Source organism: Daphnia pulex, chromosome 4 (assembly GCF_021134715.1).
Source record: "Daphnia pulex isolate KAP4 chromosome 4, ASM2113471v1".
Lineage (NCBI taxonomy): Eukaryota > Metazoa > Arthropoda > Branchiopoda > Diplostraca > Daphniidae > Daphnia > Daphnia pulex.
In genome coordinates, this window is record NC_060020.1 from 3,763,799 (window position 1) to 3,786,207 (window position 22,409).

At 42.6% G+C, this 22,409-nt stretch overlaps 2 protein-coding genes across 3 annotated transcripts; one reads left to right on the forward strand and one right to left on the reverse strand.

The window, feature by feature from the left end:
- Nucleotides 1–4,218: 4,218 nt before the first annotated feature.
- LOC124192336 (RNA/RNP complex-1-interacting phosphatase-like) lies at nucleotides 4,219–20,394 on the reverse strand. Of its 2 annotated transcripts, XM_046585553.1 has the most exons (11): nucleotides 20,167–20,381; nucleotides 19,950–20,025; nucleotides 11,864–11,898; nucleotides 11,690–11,777; nucleotides 11,450–11,529; nucleotides 6,113–6,159; nucleotides 5,918–5,978; nucleotides 5,737–5,783; nucleotides 5,529–5,637; nucleotides 4,718–5,435; nucleotides 4,219–4,636 (listed from the first exon to the last, which is right to left on the reverse strand). In XM_046585553.1, the coding sequence occupies exons 1-11, from the start codon at nucleotides 20,190–20,192 to the stop codon at nucleotides 4,550–4,552; spliced, it is 1,374 nt and encodes a 457-aa protein (XP_046441509.1). In that variant the 5' UTR covers nucleotides 20,193–20,381; the 3' UTR covers nucleotides 4,219–4,549. The 2 variants fall into 2 exon arrangements, with proteins under 2 accessions (XP_046441509.1, XP_046441508.1); XM_046585552.1 differs by having other exon boundaries at nucleotides 4,219–5,435; nucleotides 20,167–20,394.
- Nucleotides 20,395–20,444: 50 nt separating this feature from the next.
- On the forward strand, nucleotides 20,445–21,859 carry LOC124192339 (nitric oxide synthase-interacting protein homolog). Its single transcript, XM_046585560.1, has 6 exons — nucleotides 20,445–20,707; nucleotides 20,772–20,941; nucleotides 21,012–21,314; nucleotides 21,395–21,437; nucleotides 21,515–21,623; nucleotides 21,695–21,859. Exons 1-6 carry the CDS (start codon nucleotides 20,532–20,534, stop codon nucleotides 21,764–21,766), a joined length of 873 nt encoding a protein of 290 aa, XP_046441516.1. The 5' UTR covers nucleotides 20,445–20,531; the 3' UTR covers nucleotides 21,767–21,859.
- Nucleotides 21,860–22,409: the final 550 nt, after the last annotated feature.

Consider the following 22,409-nt stretch of genomic DNA (forward strand, 5'->3'; position numbering starts at 1 on the left):
TTCGATTGTTTGGTTGTGTCTCTATCCGTTTCGGTTGTAACTAGCGGGACATATGCAAACGACCCCGTGTCGTGGGGGTTGGCTGTTACAGCCCTGCTGTTGTATCTATGCCGTGCTGCGCTGGCGTCCTTGTCTAATCGCCAACTCACCAGCGACGAGAGTATAAGAGAGTCTTTCACGCAGAAAGATAATGCACAGCTCGAGCGTTACAAAGGGCCGTCCCATTTCTCGCCCGTTTCTCTTTTTTTGGCCCCCACCACTCCCTTGACAACGTGTGTTTCTGACGCGGGTGCAAAAAACAACAACAACAACATTTCAGCTGGGTTGGTGGGTGTGAGACACAGTAGGTCACTGAGAAAAAATGAGACAACCAGTCTGAAAGATTAAAGGTTAAATTGCATATTTGTTTAATTGATTAAGGGGTCCTTGATCCTGACAAATCCTCGTTACGTGGTCAATTCAAAGCGAACTGGTTACGACTTGTTGTTGCAGTTGCGCAATTTTTTGGGGTTGGGTTATAAGGCTCTTTATGATATTGGTGGACGCGGACTATCGCAGTTTGTTTTCCCATTTAGCTCGGCCTCTCTCTCTCTCTCTGCAGGAAGCAAAAGGTGTAAATCACCATGTCGGATTAAAAAGAAACAAAAAAAAAGACTCTATCCCATGACGGGTTTACAAGCCGTTATACCGTGTTAACGTGATATACGGTGGCGTTCTAGTAATTCTCCAAAGACAAACACGGCGGATTTTGGCTATGCCCCATTCTCTTTGGAGGTTGCGAACAAATCTATTATAAGGACTGCTCGAAAAAAAAAAAGATTTCCGGAATAAAAAAGGATGAAAGAAATGATGGCCGAGTTCGCACACTTCCATAAGCACTACACATACAAAACCCACCTTTAAATTTTTATTTCAGTAGTAGCTACTTTACTATACGGAACAAGTCGAGAACTTCATTAGCCCTTTCTCTTTTCCCCCCTTTTTTTGTGTAGGCCTATAGCGTGTTGTGTGTACCTGAGCTTCTTCTTCGAGTACATTTTTGATTTATTTCTATTTCGGTTTTCTCGCTGGTAAGAACCCCGTGTTTAAGAATTTTTCTACGACCGCAAGAGAAAAGAAAAAAAAAGACGATCATTAAAATGTAGTACACGCTAACGATGATGGCTAAACCTAAACGCTCGACGAATAGAATGAAAGGAGATATAAATCTATATAGCATCTACCTATGTGCTCTCTTTGTGGTTTTGTATTTATGTACTCTGTCTCTTGTGCACGGGGGTTTACCATACGGCTGCATTTGGAAATATATATCTCTCTCTCGTTTCAAAAGGAGTGGGGGGCGCTAAAAAAGGCATTCGATTCAAGAAGAGCTAGTCTCGCTTATATTATTGTTGTCCGCTCCTATAAGGGATAATCGTCCGGCTCTCTCTCTCTCTCCTTTCCTATTTATCCACCTTTGGCTGCCTCTTCACACACTGGTAACTGTATAGCTGTGTGTGTGTGTGTGTTGTCAAGAGTGCGCGTGTGTCTACTATAGACGTACTATAATGCTGCTGCTACTACTAGAATCTATCCCTCGCTCTCTCTGTGCTGCTGGCCCTCCCCCGGCTTCAATTCACATTTCCTTAAGCTCTTTGGCTTCCCTTTTTTCTTCTTCTTCTTTTATATTATACTATTATCCTTCTTCCTTTTTTCTTACAAATACCTTCGGCTCAAGCCAAAAGTAATTTCCCCACTTTGAAGAGGGGAAAAGAAATGAAAAAAAAAGGGAAAATTTTCTTCTTCTATTTTTTTGAGGGAGTGTACAAAATCGCGGGTGACAATCCATCGCCGCCGATCCGGGGGCCGCCCCCTACGTCCCTTTCTCCTTCCGCTGATGCTTTATTTCTCCTCGTATGTGTATGTCTGTGTGTTGTATAGAGACGAGAAGAAGTTTTTTGGATAGAAGAAGAAAAAGAGAAGCGGCTCATATCAAGGCAACGGGTCAAAAGGTCACTTCCATTCAAAAGTGATCGAGGGGGGTTTCGATCGTGCCGCTCTCTCTTTTTTCCACCCTGAAAAGAAATCGAAAAAATAAAAATGGCCGTCGAAAAGGAACACAGACCACGAAATATCAAAAGCTGGACGCGACCATTTGCTTGCCAGACGATTAGTGAAAAACTCTGGACAAAAAAAGAAACGTTACCAACGTGACGCCTACTTTCCTTCCCTTCTAAAAAAAGATCCTGAATCAGTTATTCGTCCGATCGGAAATGTGTAACAGAAGTGATTCGACGGCCACCGCCCCAAAAAGTTTCGAATCGGCAGCCGAAAAGGAAGTGAAGAAAGTCGAAGAAAAGAAAAGTAAAATATAGCCTTTTGCGGATCGATTGACCGTTAACACAGGTGATGTGCGCGCGTACATACGTGTCATTCGTCTTGATCCCTCCCCCCTCCTTCTTATTTGACTCTCTTTTGGACTCGGTGGTTAACCATTTCCAATTTCCCATGTATGGCCGATAGACAAGACACGCCAAGTCCTTTGATTGATCTCCTGGGCCTTGACGAAAAAACAGAAAAAAAAGGAAATTTAACGGGTCGGGTGTCAGCCTCTCATATATATACATACAAACGTGAATGTGATGAAAAGATACAGGCAGGTTGTGTTTGGCATTCAAATAAGTCAAACGATTAACCCCGATTTCTTCTCGCCGCCGCCACCGTCTCTCCAGTCGAAAATAAAAAAGATACGATCCTCGTTTCCACCTGGGCATCACCTACTCATTTTTCTGGTTTTGTTTCAGTGCGCCTATAATACTGACCGATAAGGGCCAGCGTCGCATTCCGTGTTGGCCGAGCGATCTGCATGAACGTGAATGATCAGTTATCGACGAGTTCAAGGTCGATTCTCCTGGATTAAACGGCAGGTCGTTGTCCAACGGAAAATGTTTCGGTCGTGAAAAAAAAACAAAGCCGAAACGATCTGGGACGTGAACAAAACAATTTCAGATAAGGATCGAATCAATTGGGGGAAAAAAAAAGAAATAAAACGTTAAGGAAATGATATGCGGTCGTCAAGTCACGTGTTGAACACGGCTCCCACAGTGTTGTGTTCTTTTTTTTCTTTCCGAACCGTCGGGAGGGATTTTCTCATTTCTATTCTCGGCGTGAATTACCCTAAATTTCCAATTCAATTGCCAATGCGCATTCCCCGGTTCTAACGGCCCGACTACAACCAAGTTTAGTATTTAACGGGTTGTCTTGTTGTTTTCCTTGGCTTTTCCTACCAAAGAAAAAAAGAAAAGAAAAAAAAAAAATCCATCGTCTGGCAAAATAGAAAAAGAATTTTGATTTTAAAAGAAGAAGAAACCCTTTTCTTTTCTTTATTCCTTTTCTTTTTTGGCGGACCCGGAACGACTAGAGAAAAAAAAAAGGTAAACGGCGCTGGTCTTTAACAAAATGAAAAATAAAGCTTCAAAGGTAACACATTGCCGGAGCTGATGGTGGTGATGATGATGATGTGGTGTGTTGCTCTCGCCATATAATCTAATCCGCTTAAAAGAGGCGGCATTGAAAATTCATGGCCGATCGTCATGAGTTATAATCATGTTTTTTTCTTCTCTCTCTCCTCGGTACCATAGGAGGAGGTAGCAAGTTTGAACACGGTCCATTTTCTCCCGACAAATCTCCCCCCGACAACAAACAGGGGCCTTGTTAGCGAGGCCAACATAACAGCGAAAATTGGGTGTAGATTTGTTAGTTAGCAAAAGACCAAGCCAAGCCGGGCTCAGACTCTCTCTAATCCGCCCACCATTGGCCAAAAAGGTTGTCGGGTCCGGTCCTGTGTAATTACGGGAGGTCAGAGAAAAAGAAAAAAAAAGGCGAGAAAAAGGGCCAGCCAGCCAAAACTAAATTGCAAAGAAGAAACATCCGTCGATCGTTGAGAGCAGATTTGATCAACCAGTTCACACCACCACCAAACGGCTCAGGAATTTCTTTCTCGCCTCGTTTAAAATTACACACACACAAAAGACAGAGGCGTACGCGTCGGAAAAAGATTGGCAAGGCAATTTCGTGGACCGCTTAGCCAACGGGTCAAGGTCGGCATGATCAATAACATGTTACCTAGAAAAAGAAGAAAAAACAAGGAAAAACGGTTGAATAATTTCACACCGAATTTTTTTTTTGTTTTCTCGGAAAATAAAAATAAAATTATCATACGAAAGGCGCGCGCGCGTGTTTGGGATATTTTTAACCCGCCAGGATTTGTTTATTGGCCAAAGAATTCTCCTTTTATTTCTAAAAGCCAGAGAGCTATAGGATATACCGACACGCTCGAACCCAAAGACACTCTGACACTTGAAACTGACACAAGGTAGTAGTAGTCGTGGTTACTTAAAAAAAAAAAGAAACGCACCGAAATCAAAATAGCTGAAAAAGTGGCAATAAAAATCCGTTTTCTTTAGAAACCAAAAGAAAAAAGGAAAAAAGGAAAAAGGCAATTCCAAGTTCTTCTCAGGAGGCGGAGGGATCGGGCGTGATCAGAGTGTATAGCGGTGGTGATCTCTCATTAGGTGCGCTCGGCCGATCGCCCAGCATCTCGACGACGTCTAGAGCGCTCCCTTTTACCGGGCGCTCCTTGGTCCGAAGAAAAATCCTGGCGAGAAGATGATGAGGAATTAACAGGTCGATCAAACGGGTGATCTCGATGACTGGAGCGGCCAGAATGAGAATGAACCTTGGAATCCTGGCGACGATCATCACGCTGGCGATTTTCTCTGCGCTGCTCGGAGGAAGACGAAGCTGCTGGCGGAGAGCTGCGATTGCGTCTCGGTTTCCGGCGTCCGGCGTCGACGGGCGAAGCACCCCGACTCTGAGACCTGGAGGCCGAATGATGGTGGTGGTCATCTGCTCGGCTGCGATTGGCCGAATTGGGTCGATCGCCCAAGTTATTATTTAGTTGGACAGGAAAACTGTCGGTCACGATCCATTTCAAATTCGGCAGTTTGTTGATTATTGGAGGCGGAGGCTGTGAGTAGTCGTGGACTGGCACGGAACAAGGCACTACCGGTGCGGGAGCATAGGGATGCTGGGCTGGGCGCTGATGGCCAGCGCTGTAACTGTCGGTCGGAGGCAAAGGGCTGTTGTTTCGACCTTGGCTGTTGACAAGGTCCGCGTAGTGACTGTGGGGACCGAAGCTCGGCCCTTGTCTCCAATTCAACTGTTGCTGGCCGTGACTCGGCCCAGTCGGATGCCTCTCGATCGGTTGAGTAACGAACGAAGGCCGTTCGTTGTACGTTTGAGCAACCGGAGGAGGCTGATGGTAGTCAGGGAAAGGCGGCGGATGATCGTGAGTTCCAGATCGGCCACTTTGATCGGCCAAGTGATGTTCGTTAGATGAAGTTGGGCGGTCGTGACTGGCGGCAGTTGGTTCCTGATGGACGCGCCGAGGAGCGCTGTGAATAGAATAATTAGAATTAAAATTTCAGATTCTGATCGAAGATGATCATAAAAGGGAATTAAGAAATGAAAAAGATAATCGTCGTTACCCTTTTTGAAAAAGCGGGACCGGGTTGCGACAAACGCGACTATTCATTTTACGGAGATCTTGTAGGTAGTTGGCGCGTTCAATGTAGTGACCGCGGGCACGGTTAAAAGCTGCCAAACAAGAGGTCAACGTAACATAAATGAAGAGATCAACAACTACGCCAACACAGGACGCCAACACAGTGACAAAGTGACAAAACAGAAAAATACCATGAATGGCGGCCTCAGGATGAATACCTCTCCGTTCAACCATGTATCTGTTCAAAATGACACAAAATTATATTTCAGTGTAAAAAAAATACGACGCAAACAAACAAGGGGGACGACAAATGTAAACTCCAAATTTCAAACTTGTCATCCCCGATTTGTGGGCGACGGACTAGCGGCTTACCTCGATACCAAATAGCCCGTCCTATTGAGTCCGTGCGTGCAATGGACCATCAAAACTTTGCCTACAAGCCAAAAATAAAATAAGAGAGTCAAATAAAAATAGAAAAAGCGACGATAAATCTTGTTGACTGGACAAACGGTAATTCCCCGTTTGGAAAAAAGAAAAAAATAAGGAGTCGTAAAAATAGAGGCTCACCTCGGGAGTGGACGCTGTGAAAGAAGTCGTCCAAGACTTGGAAGAATCTGCAATAACCAAAAAGGGCGGACAAAAGACGGCAATTAGAAGAACGAAAGAAAATTGTATGCGGACATTAGATCACCTTTCAAGAAAAACAAGAAATAAATTTCCTGAAAAATTTTACGACACAAGAAAAAAGCTGGGCGAAGAAGACGACGGGAATTCGACGATGGAAAGGGCGAGGAAGAGAAGAAAGCCAATCACGTGATAAATGTGTCGGCCATGACATAAAAGTTTCCAGTTGCGCATATGTACGGCCAAGCCACAGCCCGGGCCCAGCCAGCGTTACACTGCACACACACACACACACAAGACAACCGGCATTCTGAATCGATCAATCGAATCCCTATAGCTGCTGCTTCTTTTTTTCTTTTTTAACTTTAAGAAAAAGAAAAAGGGAAGAAGAAAACTGCCGCCCTGTTCCTACATAACATCTACCTGGCGGAAATATTTATTCAATAGGCCTCAAAATTTTTTCGTCGGCGCTGGAGGAGAGAGCAACAGCAGAGCCCGGGCAGCCCGGGTGTTGGCTGGGAAAACGAACATTCCTTCCCGAGCTCATCACATATGGGTTTGCATTTTCCCATTTTTACCTTTACCTTCTTCCTCTATTCACACACAAGACGATATAGCGCTCATGCAGTGACGATGTTATAGTAGAAGTAGTAGTTGTTATACTACGCTCGTACCTTCTAAATATAACTACAGTGTCCATAGCGGGCGCTGGCTCTGCTAGAGTCAATATATGAATAAGGGCGGCCCCATCACTGTGTGACACCAGAGAGAGAGAGACGGGTCAGACGTATAGAAAGAAAAAAATCAACTTGGTGTGGGGCCTGGCATTTTCTTCTCCAGATTTCATCCCCCCCATGTTACGTTTAATTTTTTCGAACTCTTGGTGTGTTCCCAACGACACGACAGAGGTGGAGGTACAAGTTGGAAATACCAATACCTTTTTTTTTTCTTCTTCTTTTTCTTCTTTATTTTTCAGTTTATCATGCTTGTTCATCTCTCGCTTCTCGCATAAGCCACACGGCGGGTGTTATATATACACACTCGCACCCTCAGCTCTCCGGCTCTCCGACTCCGCCCCAGCGACACACTAAAACAACAAGAAGTCACAAAACCCTCCTTATATTTATATGATTCTTCTTCTTCTTCGCACTAGAAACATAACCGCACCATCTCTTTCTCTCTCTCGCCCAACACCCCCACACAGGGGGCAGCTGGAAATTACCGCAAAAATGCACGGCAAAGTGTTTCAGTTAGACATAAAACCAAAAAATCGGGTCCGAAAGATGGACGATTTCCAACCTTTCGCGGGGGGCCCCAGTTGTCTTTCGAAAAACAAAAGCGAGAACATGGTAAAGAAAAAAAAAGGTACCACCACACATAACAAAAAAAAAAATAAATAAAAAAAGCCTCTATTCTAGCCCCCTCTAACCAAATAGTATATGCATATATACTTCATCCGACAGTAGGGGGTTATCTCTTCTTCGCTGGTCCCGCGATCCAGCGGAATTCTTAGTGCCCAATTTGTCCGACAAGCCACTGGACTACGACACCCAACAAAAGAGAAACAGTTAAAAACCTGAAAGACAAGAGAGGGACCCAAAAGAAATTTCTCTCTCTTTTGTGGAAAATAAAATAAAAAAAGGAAGAAGAGACAAAAGACTTGAGCAAATACTCAACTTTGTTTTATATTCTTTTTCCTTTTTTTTTTAATTTTTTGGTTGCTGGACGTGTGTGTGTTGTTTCTTCCGATTCTCCAGTGCGCGCGTCTCTGTGTGTGGGGTTGCCTCTTATTTCTTTTTTCCAAGTTTTTACCTACCGGGTACTGCCCATCCAGCGCTCACACAGTTGAAGGCGTTCAGTTCAAACAAACCGGGTAGGGGGTCCATCATAAAGAACAAGTTTCTTCACACGCATTGACGGAGCAAAGACAAGAGAGTACAAACACGACAAATAAAACCAGCGACATTTTTTCTAATGTGGCTCCTCTGTCTCTAGTCTCTCTTGTATGCGAGAAGAAATACGAAAATAAATACCAACACTCGAAAGCGGAGAACAAAAAAAAAGGGACCCGGGATGGACCGCCAGAAGCAGCAGGAGCAGCCAAAGAACCAACAAAACATTTTCCGGGGGAGAAATAAAGAAGAAGTAAAAAAGACGAGGATAAAAGAGGAAAACAATAAGGCGAATAAGCTACACAGCAACTATTTTTCTCCTATTCTCTATCTCTGTTTATTTCGGATGGCATTTGAAAAGGGCGGAGTTTTTCTCCCCTCTCCCAGGAGAAAAATTGTTGTGGAACAATTTTTCATTCAACAATAGCTCACAATCCCGTCCGGTTCGGAAAAAAGAATGAAACGATTCAATGAATGTGGAGCTGATTAAAGGCTGTAATTCCGTGGGTTTAAGAGAGAGGGAGGAGTCATTAAATCCGCTAGAAGATACTTAACCTTTCAACCTAACCTTTAATCATCTAACCCAACCAGAAATGTCTAAAAAAAAAGTGAAAAAAGACAATCAAAAAGAACAAAATTTCCTTCCTTTTTCCTCTCTCTCTCTTGCTGATAATAAAGACCTACTCAGCGGGAAACGGAGGGATTTTCCCGAGCAATAAAACGTCCTAAACGGGGGGGAAAAGAAACAAAAACGTCTCGAGAGTGAAGGATCAATCCCGAAAGAATATAATAAAGCTGGTTTCCTTTTTTTTTCCAAAAGTGAAACAATAGGGTAAAAGAAAGAAAGAAAAAAGCTGTCCAAAAAAAAAAGACACTATAAAAACGGAAGAAGGTGGAGGGACAAGACAAGAGGGACGGTACCGAATACGTCAAGTTGTTGAGGGCTGATCAACTCTGACGGGCTGGACAAATAAGACACGGCAGGGGGTGCAAGCAAAGAGCAGCAAAAGAATTAAGAGGGGGGTGTAGTAGAGAATGTACAAGGGGACGCAACAAATCTGTTTTCGGCGCTTACACCAACAGATAAAAATAAGAAAAACAGTTCCAAGTTACAAGACAAGAGATAGGAGGAGAAAAACCCGATGTTTGGTCATCACCTGCGCGACAAATTTCTTTGCCTCGTGGACACACGTCACTACTACTGCGCTTTTTTAGAGACATATCCTGAATGCTGAGAAACAGTGGAAAGGTCCGGGCAAAAACGACTCCAACAAAATTTAAAATAAAAAGGGATACTTGTCCACTCGACTGGCTCTCACCATTCATTTCCAGGAGGCCCCCCTTCAACAAAAAAAGTGCCAGGCAAAAAAACAAAACAAAACGAGAATTTCAGTTTCTCCAGTCAAATCAAGATTGGGGGAAAAGACAAGTTTCGGTTAGTTTGCTAATAATAAACAATGTTTCAGGTGAACATCCATCAACGTGGGGTCCCTGTATACACACAAAAGTAACTTGCAACCGGCTGCGACAAATTCAAGAGGACCATCTAGCCCCGGCCAGTAAAAAGATGAGATAGTGAATCGCATTCCCATCTCTCTCTCTCTCTCTCTCTCTCTCTCTTGTGTATAATATTTCTTTCGAGTCAAAAGAGGAAAATGGATATCGCTAATAAAGAGTGACAGTCATAGTCGCATCATACATCGCCAGTCAGTGAGAATGTGAACGAAGGAACGAGGGAGAGAGAGAGAGAGAGAAACGACAATCGCAATCGAGCGACTCTCCGGCAACGGCGGTCGTAAATTGCTGGCCATTGTCGGTTTTATAGTAATCAAAACGGAGCGATTCATCTCGTCTTCGGTTTTTCTCTGTGTGTGTGTGTGTCTACGACGAAGATAGAGGGTGGGTGAGTGGGGGGGCCAAGAGTGTACCTTGTTTATACAACAAGAGAAATGCCGAAAAATCGAGTAGGTCACGCCGCTCTCTCTTCTTCCACCAAGAAGAAGAAGAAGAACTTGAGGGGGGGCCTTTATAGCACACAGACGAAAAAAGAGAGAGAGAAAGAGAGGCGTTAGTGCGAACAATGAGAAGAAAACACGCCGGATCGGTGTAATGTTGATTTACAACCGGGCGCAAGTTTATAACGCGATAACCCGCTGAGGAAGAAGAAGAAGAAGAAGGGTCTCTCTCTCTCTAACTCTGCTGGCCATGGTAACGTCCCAGAGTAAGAGGAGAAGGTGATCACCAGCGCGTCATTGGGCTCTCTTGTTGTGTGACCAAACATGGCCATCAAAAACGAGAAGAAACCAGAGAGAGAGAGAGGGGGAAAAAAAAGCGCGAGGTGCTTATCTACAACAATCCGCCTCCCATACACACACACACATAACATTTCTCAACTGAGCCACCCACCATATCGCCAGGTTCATTTGGTCTCCCTTCTTCTTCTTCTTCATACCAATACACACATACAGAGAAACTCGCCATCCCTGGGAAAAAACCAACCGTCCGTCTACGAGAAAGAAGCTACAGACCATCACCTACTACAAGATTAGCCGGATCACGAGCCGCATTACAAACCATTCTCACACTTTGACAACCTGCAATCCACATTCCATCAACAAGAAAAATTGATTTTTTCTTTCTTCTCTTTTCTTTCTTTTTCGGCTGCACTATCTCACATCTAGTGCCGACACAAGTTCACCGAGTACAGAATTGATTGTAAGCAATCGAAAGGAGATAAATGGGCGGGTGGGAATTACCACCCGACCCGGCGCCCTTGTCCGGTACCAACACACAACCCAGAACTGATGAAACTCTTTTACTTATATACAAGTTTTGATGATTTCCCCAAAACTACGCGCGTTGAAAATGGCCAGACTCTTTTGAAGAGTTATTATTTATTTCTTCTTATTCTTCTTCGAAAAAAAAAGTGATGTCTACAGTATTAGATGTATTGTTTATGTGCACACCACACAATCCCCTCCGAGTCGTAATAGATTGTGATGGATGCCCCGGCCCTTTCACGTGCGGCGACTGGTGGCGCCACGACGCCCGCCAACCTTTTCGGCTCCTGGCCGCCTGTGCACACGTAGTCCAACCGTTTTGCCTTGGCAACTCTCTTTTTCTTCATTTCAACTCTCGAGAATGTCCGTCTTTGTCTAGGAAATTATGCAACAGCCTTGCCAAGCCATTAAAAAAAATAAAAAGCTCCTCGCGGATTATAGACGGGAAAAATCTCACGAGATTCTCTCGACACCGCATCCACCCGCATCCGCAAAAATACGAGAGGAGGAGATCCTAGACCTTAGCATTCGGGCACGCATGATATATATAGATATAATGTACATACTACATCTGCGCGGAATATTAAGACAATCGACTGTTGGCTTACCTCTGCACTGTCGTGGGCTTCGGGATGACGTGTCCTTCGCAAAAGATCTTGGCGTGGTGGATACCGCGCTCCGTGAAAACCTACACGCACGCGAGAAACCAAACACACCAAAGGAAAAAAAAACAAAAAAATGTAGTTACAAAAGAAAAAGAATAAATTTCGTCAGTTATTACATAAGTTGGCAACAAAGAAATAATAAAAATAGGGAGAAAAGAAGGAAAGAAATAATGAAATTGATACCGATGGATTGTAGTATCGATCGGTGGCAGTCAAATCGACGATGCAGCCGACGTTGGGCACCTTTTCCACCAGAATTTCGGGCGTGAACCTAACAACACAAACGGATAACATTTGTCAGTTTTCGTTTGGGATTTTTCAAATTGGTTTTTCTCTTTTGACGACCGAAATCCTTACCATTGATCCCGTTTGATTTTATAGCGAACCAAGTCCTGCAAAAGAAAGAAAATATATATATACCAGGATGTATCAATTGGCAAAAGGTGTCACAACACATTCACACGTAAGGAGGAAAAAAGCTCAAAAGAAAAGAAGGGGGAACAGTTATTATATCAAAGGGCCGCTATTTTACTCGTTTTTGTTTCTCTCTCTCAATCTCTCACTCGTTTGACGTTGATTGCTCACACTTGGCAGTTACACAAACGAGTCGTAATGAGGCAATAGAGCGCGGCGCAGTACGTGGCTCGAATGCCAACTCACGGAGGAGACCGCAACGCGTGAACAAATTACAATTTTCCTTCTCTCTCTCTTTCCTTTTTGTTTCGTTTTTTTTCTTTTGTTCGGTCGGGTGAAAAAAAAAGAAAAAGAAAATAAACTGCCGACAACACCAAAAATGAACCGAAGGTGAGAGGGGACACGGGTCCATTTGCATACGCCACTTCTATTTCTGCTCTCCTTTGTGCTGCTGCTGCTGCTGCTGCGGTTGTTGTTGTTGATGTTGCTGTTGTTCGGAACGTATTGATTATCTAGCCAATTACGCCAGGTGAAAATGTTCCACCTGACCTCTCTCTCTCTCTTTCTCTCTCGGAGCTCATTCCTCACTAATGATTACGCACAGCACCACCCTGGACTCTCCCACTCTCTCTCTCGTATTTCGACTCGGGGTTTTTTATTACATCACATTGGAAAAACTATTGGGAACGTCGTCATCAATTGATCCGGTGGGGGTGAATAGTTGCCGTTCTCATCTCCGCCTTTCTCTACATCTCCTCAATTACAATTTGCATAATCTACGGTGAGAGACGTCAGCGAGAACGATAACTTCTCCACCAGAAGAAGAAGAAAATTGAAAGGGGGCCTTTTTTTAAACAAAAAAGAGGCAAACGGAATTCAATTTGAACAAGAGCTGAGAAAAATGAGAGTTTTCTTTCGCATTGGTTTTTCTCGGCTATAAGGACGGGATTCAACTTCCAGGGAAACCCTAAGATTTCAATAATGGATGAAGCGTGAGAAAGAATTGAAAAGAAGAAAAGAAACTCGTAACCCTCTCGTCGTCTTTTCTGGAACGCACCGACAAATGAAGGAAACGAAGAGAAGAAAAACGGGACGCAGGTACAGGTGAAGTGAAGTTGCGGGTCTGTACGCTGCAAGTGGGTGGAGTCGGGCGGTCGGTTTGGTTGGCGGAAAAATCCATCATGGGGAATGCAGCAAGACGGCGCCAGTAAATGTCGACAAGACAACTAAAGTGACGCGCTGCAAACACTGGCCAGCCAGGCTGCTTGCTCCTGGGCTGCTGCTGCCAGCGCCGCAACAACAACAACCAACAACCACCACAACAACATATATCCGCGTTAAGAGTCTTTCTGGGAAATTCTCGGAATTCGTTTGCGCTCGGGTGTCTTGGGCTATGAAAATGAAGGAGGCGGACAGGCGGCTATATCTCATAACCGACGCTCACGACAGCTATAAAAATATTATAACCTTTTCGTGTCCTCCTTCTTCTTCTTATTCTTCTCCTCTCTCTTCGCCCCGACGACAGCAACTACAACAACAACACAACAACAACACGGCACGGTCAATTGCAGTCGGCCGATGCATCACCCGAGTCTCGCCGAATTACCGTCAGACATGATGAAGTCTAATAGGTCTAGTAGGGAACGAATGGGTAAAAGGGAGAAAAAGAGAAAAAGAAATGGACGCCGCCGCCAAACCACTTTGTCTGCGTCGGTTTCTTCTTCTTTCTTTCGTTCTGTCTGTCTCCCTCTTCTTCTTCTTCTTCTTATACGAAACTGTTACGCACACGAAGATTTAAATCAAGCAGCCAACTGAGCGAACCCAAAAGACCAGACGAGATGTAACATTTTTCTTCTCTTTGGCAGTAAGACTATAACAACAAACAATGTGGAGAGTCGAACAAGTGTTGTTGTTGTTGTTGTGTGTGTCTCTCTCTCGTCTCTCACAACAACCAACAACAGGGCCCCCCCTATCCTTCCAAATTCAGCCGTCGTTAAACAAGGTAAAATGCATGAGGCATGACCGATTCGGATGATTCCGTGTTATCGATTTGTACTGCGCGTCAATAACAAGTTGCTCCTCACGACTCCCTCCCGATGTGGCTCCTCTCAAAAAATCTCCGTAGTTATAAAAGAACGAGAGAATGTAATCTGACGTGTAATCTCTCTTACAACTTTTTTTCTTTTTTTTTTTAATAAAAAGAAAAAAAAAATTAAAGCTGAGTTGTCTGGCATAATAATAATAGTTTATGCCTCGAACAATATGGAAATGATGCGGCGTGTGGCTGACCGACGCGAGATGATCTTCATCATCCCCCCCCTTTTTTGGTATTTAAAATAATATTTCTTTCCGAAAATAAAAAAAGGCATTCTTCTTCTTCTTCTTTTCTATTCGTCGTCAACAATGGATGAATTGTCGAATTGTTGTTTTGAAATAAACAAATTTTCATTTCTACCCCTCCACGCTCAAAACATTTCTTTTTTTTTTCTTCTTCCTCTTGCGCGGCGCACGCAACTGCCTCGTCCGATCTCGAAAAAACAAAAATGAAGAAGAGAAAAACACTTGAACGTGACCGTGTGCCGCCCACGAAAGAGCCGGTCCCACCCGAAAAAGAAGAAGAAAAAAAGGAATAAAAATACAGATAACGCTTAGGCTGCATTGAATGCAACCCGACAACACAACCCTATAAAAAAAAGAGAGTCGGTTGTGATTATTATTACCTCCTTTTCTTCCATTTTGCTCATTATTTTACAGTTAAGGAAAGACGTCCCACTGACAAGAAAGAAGAAGGAAAACCCACCGACTGATAGTTGTGCGACTACACCGTCCGACGCAAGTCGCTCCGACCGATGCAACACTACCCCCACCATCCAGGACACACACACAACATACACTACAATTCCACCTCAAAGGGAATAAAAAAAAAATAGGAACCAAATTCCAGTCAGAGAGAGAAAAAGAAAAAGGGGAAAAAAAAGTTGCTTCTTTTATAGTCCTTCTCCTGGCGCGTTATCATATTTAATTTAGCCCGACGAGGCCGAGGAATTACGAGACACCCCCACCGAATTGACAGAGAGAGAGACCCCCATCGTTCGCCTCAAAAGTCTTTATGTATACACGAAGGTAAAAGGCCTTACAAAAAGGACGAGGGACAAAAAAAATCAGCCGGTGGATCCGCCGATTAGAGGACTCTTTAGCGCCAGGGGTGCCCCACGACCGAAAAAAGTTGCCTGTAGAAAAATCAATGGGGTCTTTTTTGGGGCTGCGACGGCGGTTGTGTCATCTGACCCCTGACTCTGTCAATCAAACTAATCGGCTATCAACCGTCAAAGGGCAGAAGAAGAAGAAGAGGAGACCCCACCCGGGATGAGAGGCTTTGACTGGAAAAGAAGAAGAAGAAAAAATATCTCTAGCTACGTTCGTAGATATTATTTTCTTTATGGACATTCCTAGCGACTCGTAACTCACCTTAGGAGCCTATAGGGTTCCCTCTTCTTTTATTTTTTCTTTCCCAATTCTTTTTCTCTCCTTCTTTATTTTTTTTTTTCTTCTTCTTGCTCCTCTGACTAATCAATTCGACCACAGTCAACGCTTCATCAACTAAAGCTTGTTTAAGACCGCCCCTCTTGTCGATACAGGCGCGCAACTTCTCTTGGCAAGTTGGTGGTGGTGGTGGGAGAAAGTCCCTTAATGAAAAGCCCACAGCTCTTCTCTTCGCTCGGCTCTCGGGTGTAGTATAACTCTTTTGCCCATTAATTATGTGATCTCCGTGTGTATTTTCTTGGTAAAAGTCGCAGGGCAAGTAGTTCATCGCCGTGCGCATTTACAATTCTAATTAGGTCGAGGCTCTATTTTGATGGCGATTTATTAGTGGGTAACAACATTCCCCCCTCCGTCTTCCCTTTCAAAAGACACGTAGAGAAATAGAAAGAAAGAAAGAAAACAGAAAAAGAAAAATATGAAGAGAAATTAAGATTGTTTTTCTTTTTCTGTTATTCTCTCAAGAGGAATGGATATTCTTTCTTAGATTTCCTTTTGGGAACTTGCGCGAGTGAGAGAGAGAGAGAAATAAAAGAGGAACGCGCGAGGCCCTCCTGCCGGGCTCCAATCGAACAGATGTTCCCAGCTACAACACACACAGGGCCTGAAATTTTCACTATGTGCGCGGCGGGACATTTAAATGTCCCGCCGTTGACAACACACACACAACAACAACAACATCCAAAGAGTCAAGATATATCCATACAATATTATACTACATAACCCAGCAGAGAGAAAGAAGCTAAACTCCAACGAGCTGGCGAGCAAAATAAAAACCTTTGGTTGGTGTATACACCTTGCAAGAGAGAGAAAGAAATAAGAAATAACCAATCATCTATCGGGCCAGATCGTTCCATCATTGTCTTCTCTCCTTCTCTCTCGTTGCCATAACGCAGCAATGCGCAACACACAATTCCGACTTGCATGGCCGCGTCTTTTCCCCTCTGGGCTGCAACGACTACACGGCTACAATATTTCATTTCGGGAGGAATCGGAGGAGACGACGGGCACAGGAAGGAAAAGAAGAAAAAACGGCGATGGAAGAGAGAGAGATTGAGGGGAAGTAATTGGTTAAAGGTGGCAGCGTGACTGCTTGACTGTACAATTGCACCTACCCACCTCTATTTGCTTGCGATGACTGAATCGTGCAAACAATCGGCGTGCGTCAGTCACACAACGTCACCGTGAACAAACATTTGGCCCAGCATGACTTCCGATCCCTTCCAGCCACTCCGCATTTTTTTTGGCCAAAAACATCTACAACTACGCACAAACCGAATAGGGGGCCAATAACTGATGACTGGGACACCCCTAGGAAAATTCGAGTAAAAAAAAAGAAAAAAACCACCCAGGTTGTCCAGGTCCGTCTAGCGTTCCCTTTCTGTAGAACAACACATACCATGCATACATGGGTTGGAAAAAACAAAAAGTGTCTCCGTCTCGTTCCACAAGATGACCAGTAGGTCAATTTGCCAAACGGACCGTGTGCTAAATGATCTTTCATATCCATCAGATAGACGCCGTTCCAGTGAGAGCAGAAGCCAACCTGAAACAACGGGCAGATGGGGGTCCGTTGCAGATGGCATGGGGGGGCATCCCCTTCTGTCTTTTCGACATTTGTTTGAAAAGGGGAGAGAAGAGAAAAAAAAAAGAACTCTCTCTCTCGACAACTACTAGAATAGAAGGCTCATTAGTCACTCCCAGTCTCTGCTGGCCTTTCTCTCTTGTCTCTCAATGCATACACACACACACACACATGATAATACAAATATAGATCGTTTTTCCACAGCAGTGGACCGCAGCTGTCATCCAGCACCACCCATAGCGCGCACCTTTTTTTCTTTCTCTCTCTTTTCTACAACAATCGCTTGTTATTTTATCAACGTCCCATCCGATCAACTGTTTGGTTGTTTCAGTGTAGAAAAAAAAAAAAAAGTAAAATTCTTTTTTTTTTTTTTTTTCAAAAGAAATAAACTGTTATTACTACTTTATTCATTGTGGGGGTAATCTAATCTGCAGAGACTTCAAATATCCTATAAGCACATGCTCCTATCTAATTTCAACGCGAGTCGACCGCTAGGAAAAAATAAACGAATCAAAAATGAAATAAATGCGTTCCCTCCGAATGAAAAAGTAGCTCGTGCTCGGGCATCATCGTTACGTCAAAACTAATAGAGACAGGCATTGTGAAATAAGAGGGCACGCGCTCAAAGACGTCTACTGTTTCACCGGAGTGTAGGCCGCCACCGCTGCTGCCGTTGGAATGGCTCAAATGAATTTGTTTGAGCTGGGGAAAAGGTTTCCAAAAAAATGACTGACGTGAGACGAGGGGTTTATCGTTCACTGCCTTCTGATCAGACAAAAGAGTCTGGTTCAAAAAAGGGAAAAATAAAGGTTTCTTTCCCTTTATTGTTTCGGGGTAAAAAGAAAAAGAAAAAAACGGGAGGAGGTAGCTCTACGGTGTACGAGTCTTATTAAACTAAACAACAGGGACAGGACAGAGACGGGGAAAAAAGTTATAGTTACAACGCTCAATATATAGTAAAGTGAAAAAGATACTTGATCGAAAAGCAGATGGCTTCTGCTGCTGGGGGGAAATGACCCACACCCCCTGTTGGCCCGATTCAAATCAGCACAACTTTTCTTTTTTTCATTTTTTATATTTTATTTTACCAGGAAGTTGACCAAATGTCTCTAACCCCCTCCGCTGGATGCAGTTTTCTTTTTTTTTCTCCGACATTCCCTACCCCCAGAAAACAGCACATCCACACAAAAAGGGAGAGCCCGAGACAGGAAATATCATATAAGAACGGCCACTTCAAAACTTATATGGCATTCCTAGTGTCACTTTTCGTGGGTATAAAATGAAGAACCAACGACCTGATACTTTCAGTTTTGTTCTTTTTTTCAAGGTGAAATTATTTAGCCAAAGGATTATCTCGAAGCCGGATCATCCGCATCAGCTATCGATGATCAAGAGTCGCATCAACCGATTTTCTCGTCATGTTTTTATTTGTTATTTTTTTAAGTTTAATGGTTCAATTGTGGCCGAGGAGAAGTGAAACAACTGAAAGAAGAAATCATCGCGGAGGGGCAAAGACGAGAGAAAAACGGAGAGGATATTTCATATAGAGACGGTCAACTGGGTAAAAAAGGCTGTGTCGGCCCCCCCATCAAGTCAACAAGGAGACCTCATTGAAAGTCAAAAATTCTTTTCTCTATCTGTACATCCTATTCTCTCATGGCCCTTTCATCCCCTTTCCATCCCTGCTTTAACCCCCTCTCTTTTTCCCTCTTTTTCTCCCGACGGTGTAGGGCACTGCTACCCTCGGTGCGATCCTTCTTCGTCTTCCATCGTCTGTCGCGCGACACAATAGATGGAAGAAACAAGAAGGTGCCCAATGGGGTAAACAACAACGCAATTCTTTACCCTCACCTGTCACCTTGTATGACATCCCTCGTATGACTCCTCTGCAATGGTCAGACTTGCTAGAAAGAAAGAAAAAAAAAACGATCGAGAGTTGCATGAGGAAGCCCGGCAGTACCTTTTGAGAAAAGCCAAGGGGGTGGTGGACGAGGGACAACTGGCGGCGTTGCACCGTGACTCGGTCAACGTGCCAGCACGATCGATGTTGTCCAGGATTGGAGCGAAAACATGCATCTATTTCAAGTCATAAATCACAACATGAAGACAAAAAGACGGACGAGTTCCCATCTTTTGGCTCATGTTGTTTCCTAACAGTGACAGGGTGGAATGCAATGACTTCATCTCTCCTTTTTCTGTATCCCTTTCGTCGTCCACCGAGAGTGCATTCCAAGAGCAGCCCACGTCGTTAGGTGGCGCATCACTTGGAAACACTGGACTCTCTCTCTTACTCACTAAATGTGATTCTAATCTCAGCGGGAAATCGAACCAACATTTTCTTTCTACGGACACGAGAACTCGGCTGGAAATTACTCGAGCTATAGATCTTTAAAAACGAAAACACAACCTCAAAATGGTTCAGAGAAGAACTGACATCGCGTCCAAAGATAAATTTGATGAAATAGGCGTTAAAAATCTCCCGCAGAGTTCAACAATTAACATGTCGTGCCCGACAAAAGAATCATAGGCACAAGTCATTATAATCGTCAGAATCGTTTTTCCCCTCTAAAAATGTGGTATTAAAAAGGGGTTTAGATTTTCCCTCTTTGGATTCAAGTTACATATTTTAGCCATCTATGGAGTTTGGGTCAATCTATTTAAAAAAAAAACACAATAACCTTAAATAGGATTTTACCAAACACATTAGAAATCAGAAATATTGAAAGGGAATAATGCTGTTGCTGAATCAGCCGAACTTATTCATCAGACTGAAAAAAAAGCCCTACTAAAAAGTAAAAACAAGTAGCACTGTAACTCTGTTTGAACAAACTCAATAATGAAATTATTGAGAAGATTCTAGTTTCATCTTAATCAGCAAAATAATTAACAAGACTAAACTCGTACCTCTTTCAAAGGAACTTTGCAGGCAATGATTGGAACTCCTCGTATTTCCTGTCCTATGGATTGATAGTCCAACCATCTAGACACACGAAAAAAAAGCAATATGATCATAACAATTAAGTAAACATCACCTAAAAGTGAACAACTAATAGGAATCTGCAGCTAGCTGCTAGCTGATACTTTTTAAGGCACTAAGAAATTTTCCTACGGATGTACTAACCTAGCAGGTATTCCATTTTTCCCCATTTTTAGTTGAAGCTAACACTGATTTCTTGTAAGTGAGTCTCAGGTACAGATTAGCAAATCAAAAGAATTTATGACTAAATCAATGTTAAAAATTGTTCATCAATTCGAGTTTGGAGGGAAAAAAATATTTTAATTAATTGTCGGCAGCATACAATAGCACACATGAGTTTTTGACATGTGCAATTCGGCCACACGGCGGTGATATTCGAAAATACAATTTTATTATCTTGTTCTGCCGCTTGGTGGCGTAAGGGCAGCATCTTCAGCCCATATTAGTTGACAACCTGACATTGTTTTTGTCAAAAACGCTGTTAAAGTTGACAAATAATTCTTCTAACAATGACACGTCATGCCCGAAATTCGACCGCTGGAAGTGTGTATACCTACCATGAAAAGAAAAGGGATGCAAAAGCATCTGGTTACGGCTCTCTTTCAGAAAGGTTTAGTAAAGATTCAATCAAAGGCTTTGACTGTTGCTCATTAACCCTACAACCTTGCCGAAATCCTGTCGTAAGGTATAACGTATAAGTTGCTTGGTTTGCTTTTTACATTGAATAACATTTTTTTAAATTTCCACAGTGCTGATGGTTATTTGTTTGATAAAGAAGCCATTTTAGAATACTACCTTGCCAAAAAAAAAGAAATCCTCCGACAGCAGAAAGAGTATGAAAAACAAAACAAACGAGAGGAGAATGAAAAAAATGAGTTGAAGGCTGCTGCCCACAGAAGTCAAGTGGAGAAATTCATTGGTAAGATTTAAACAATTTCATTTACAACACAATTATATGAATATTTATTTTATCATTTTGCTACTTTCAGCTACTGAGAAAGGTGAAGGTATGCCTGAGAATACACCATCTACTAGCAGTGGTAGTCTTTCTAATATGGCAGGGGTAAAGGCAAAGGATTTGCCTAGTTTTTGGGTCCCAGCTATGACACCAGATGCAAAACCAATCATTGTTCCCAAGCCATCTACAGAAATTTACTGTCCAGTTAGTGGAAAACTTTTGAAAATCAAAGATCTAATTGATGTCAAATTTACTCTGGCCCCCAAAGACGATGACGAACGTGGAAAAGCTCTCATAAGTCGCCAAGTTCGTTACATGTGTCCTGTTACAAGAGGTATCATATTTTATTTTATTTTTGTTCAATATTCTTTAGCATGACCTACATCAATCAAATATATCACTTTCTGTTTTCAGATGTTCTGAGTAATTCAGTCCCCTGTACAATTTTGAAACCAACGTAAGTAAAGCATTTCAGAGTCATGGTGTATGTATTCTAATTTTCTTTTATGCGCTTGCTGCGTTGTTATCTTTTAGTGGTGATGTTGTAACAACTGAATGCTTCGAAAAGTTGATTAAAAAAGACATGATCCACCCACTTACTGGCAAGAAATTAAAAGAAAAAGACATTATTACTTTGCAAAGGGTAAAAGATAATTATCTTTTACATATTATAACAGTGATAATTTAATTTTTTTATTTCGTATGTTGATTCAGGGTGGAACTGGATTCGCAAGTGTGAACGATAAGCTTGAAGCCACAGAAGCCCGACCTAGCATGATGGCATAATTTTCTGTTTAAAATCTGTTTATGAATCGTATTCTTGACTGGATTATGTGAATTTTTTATGTCTCATTTCAATAAAATGTTTGATCGACTATAGTTATGTATGATTTTGTTATTAATTAATTAAATTTTGTAATTAATTAAAAATTAACCAGATTGAATTGGGGATAGAAACAAAAAAGGTAATAAAAAATGAATAAAGTATTCACTGTTAGGAAAAAAAAGGGGGAAATCAAAGTTATAGGTAAGAAAACAACTTTTTTAACGAGAAAAAAGTAGGTTTTTACATAAGACGCTGTAGGCGACACAGACCAACTTGGACACAAATGAGATTTTCGCATTTGCGGAGAATGCGCAACGCAGGATGTCCAACTGCTCTATTGCTACACATACTAACCAAGATACGTAGCAATTAACTAGCACAAAAAAAAATTAAAAAAAATTACACACTAATTCACAAAATCCACTTTGTATTGCGTATTGGGAAAAAACACTTTCAACAATACAGACAACGCAAAATATGACATAAACCAGAGAAAATGGCGGGCATCGAATCAAAACAATTGACACGCGAAACCGCGATATGAATTGCCTCTATTCTTTTGAATTGCCATTTTTTTTTAAGAATACAATTTCTTTTTAATTT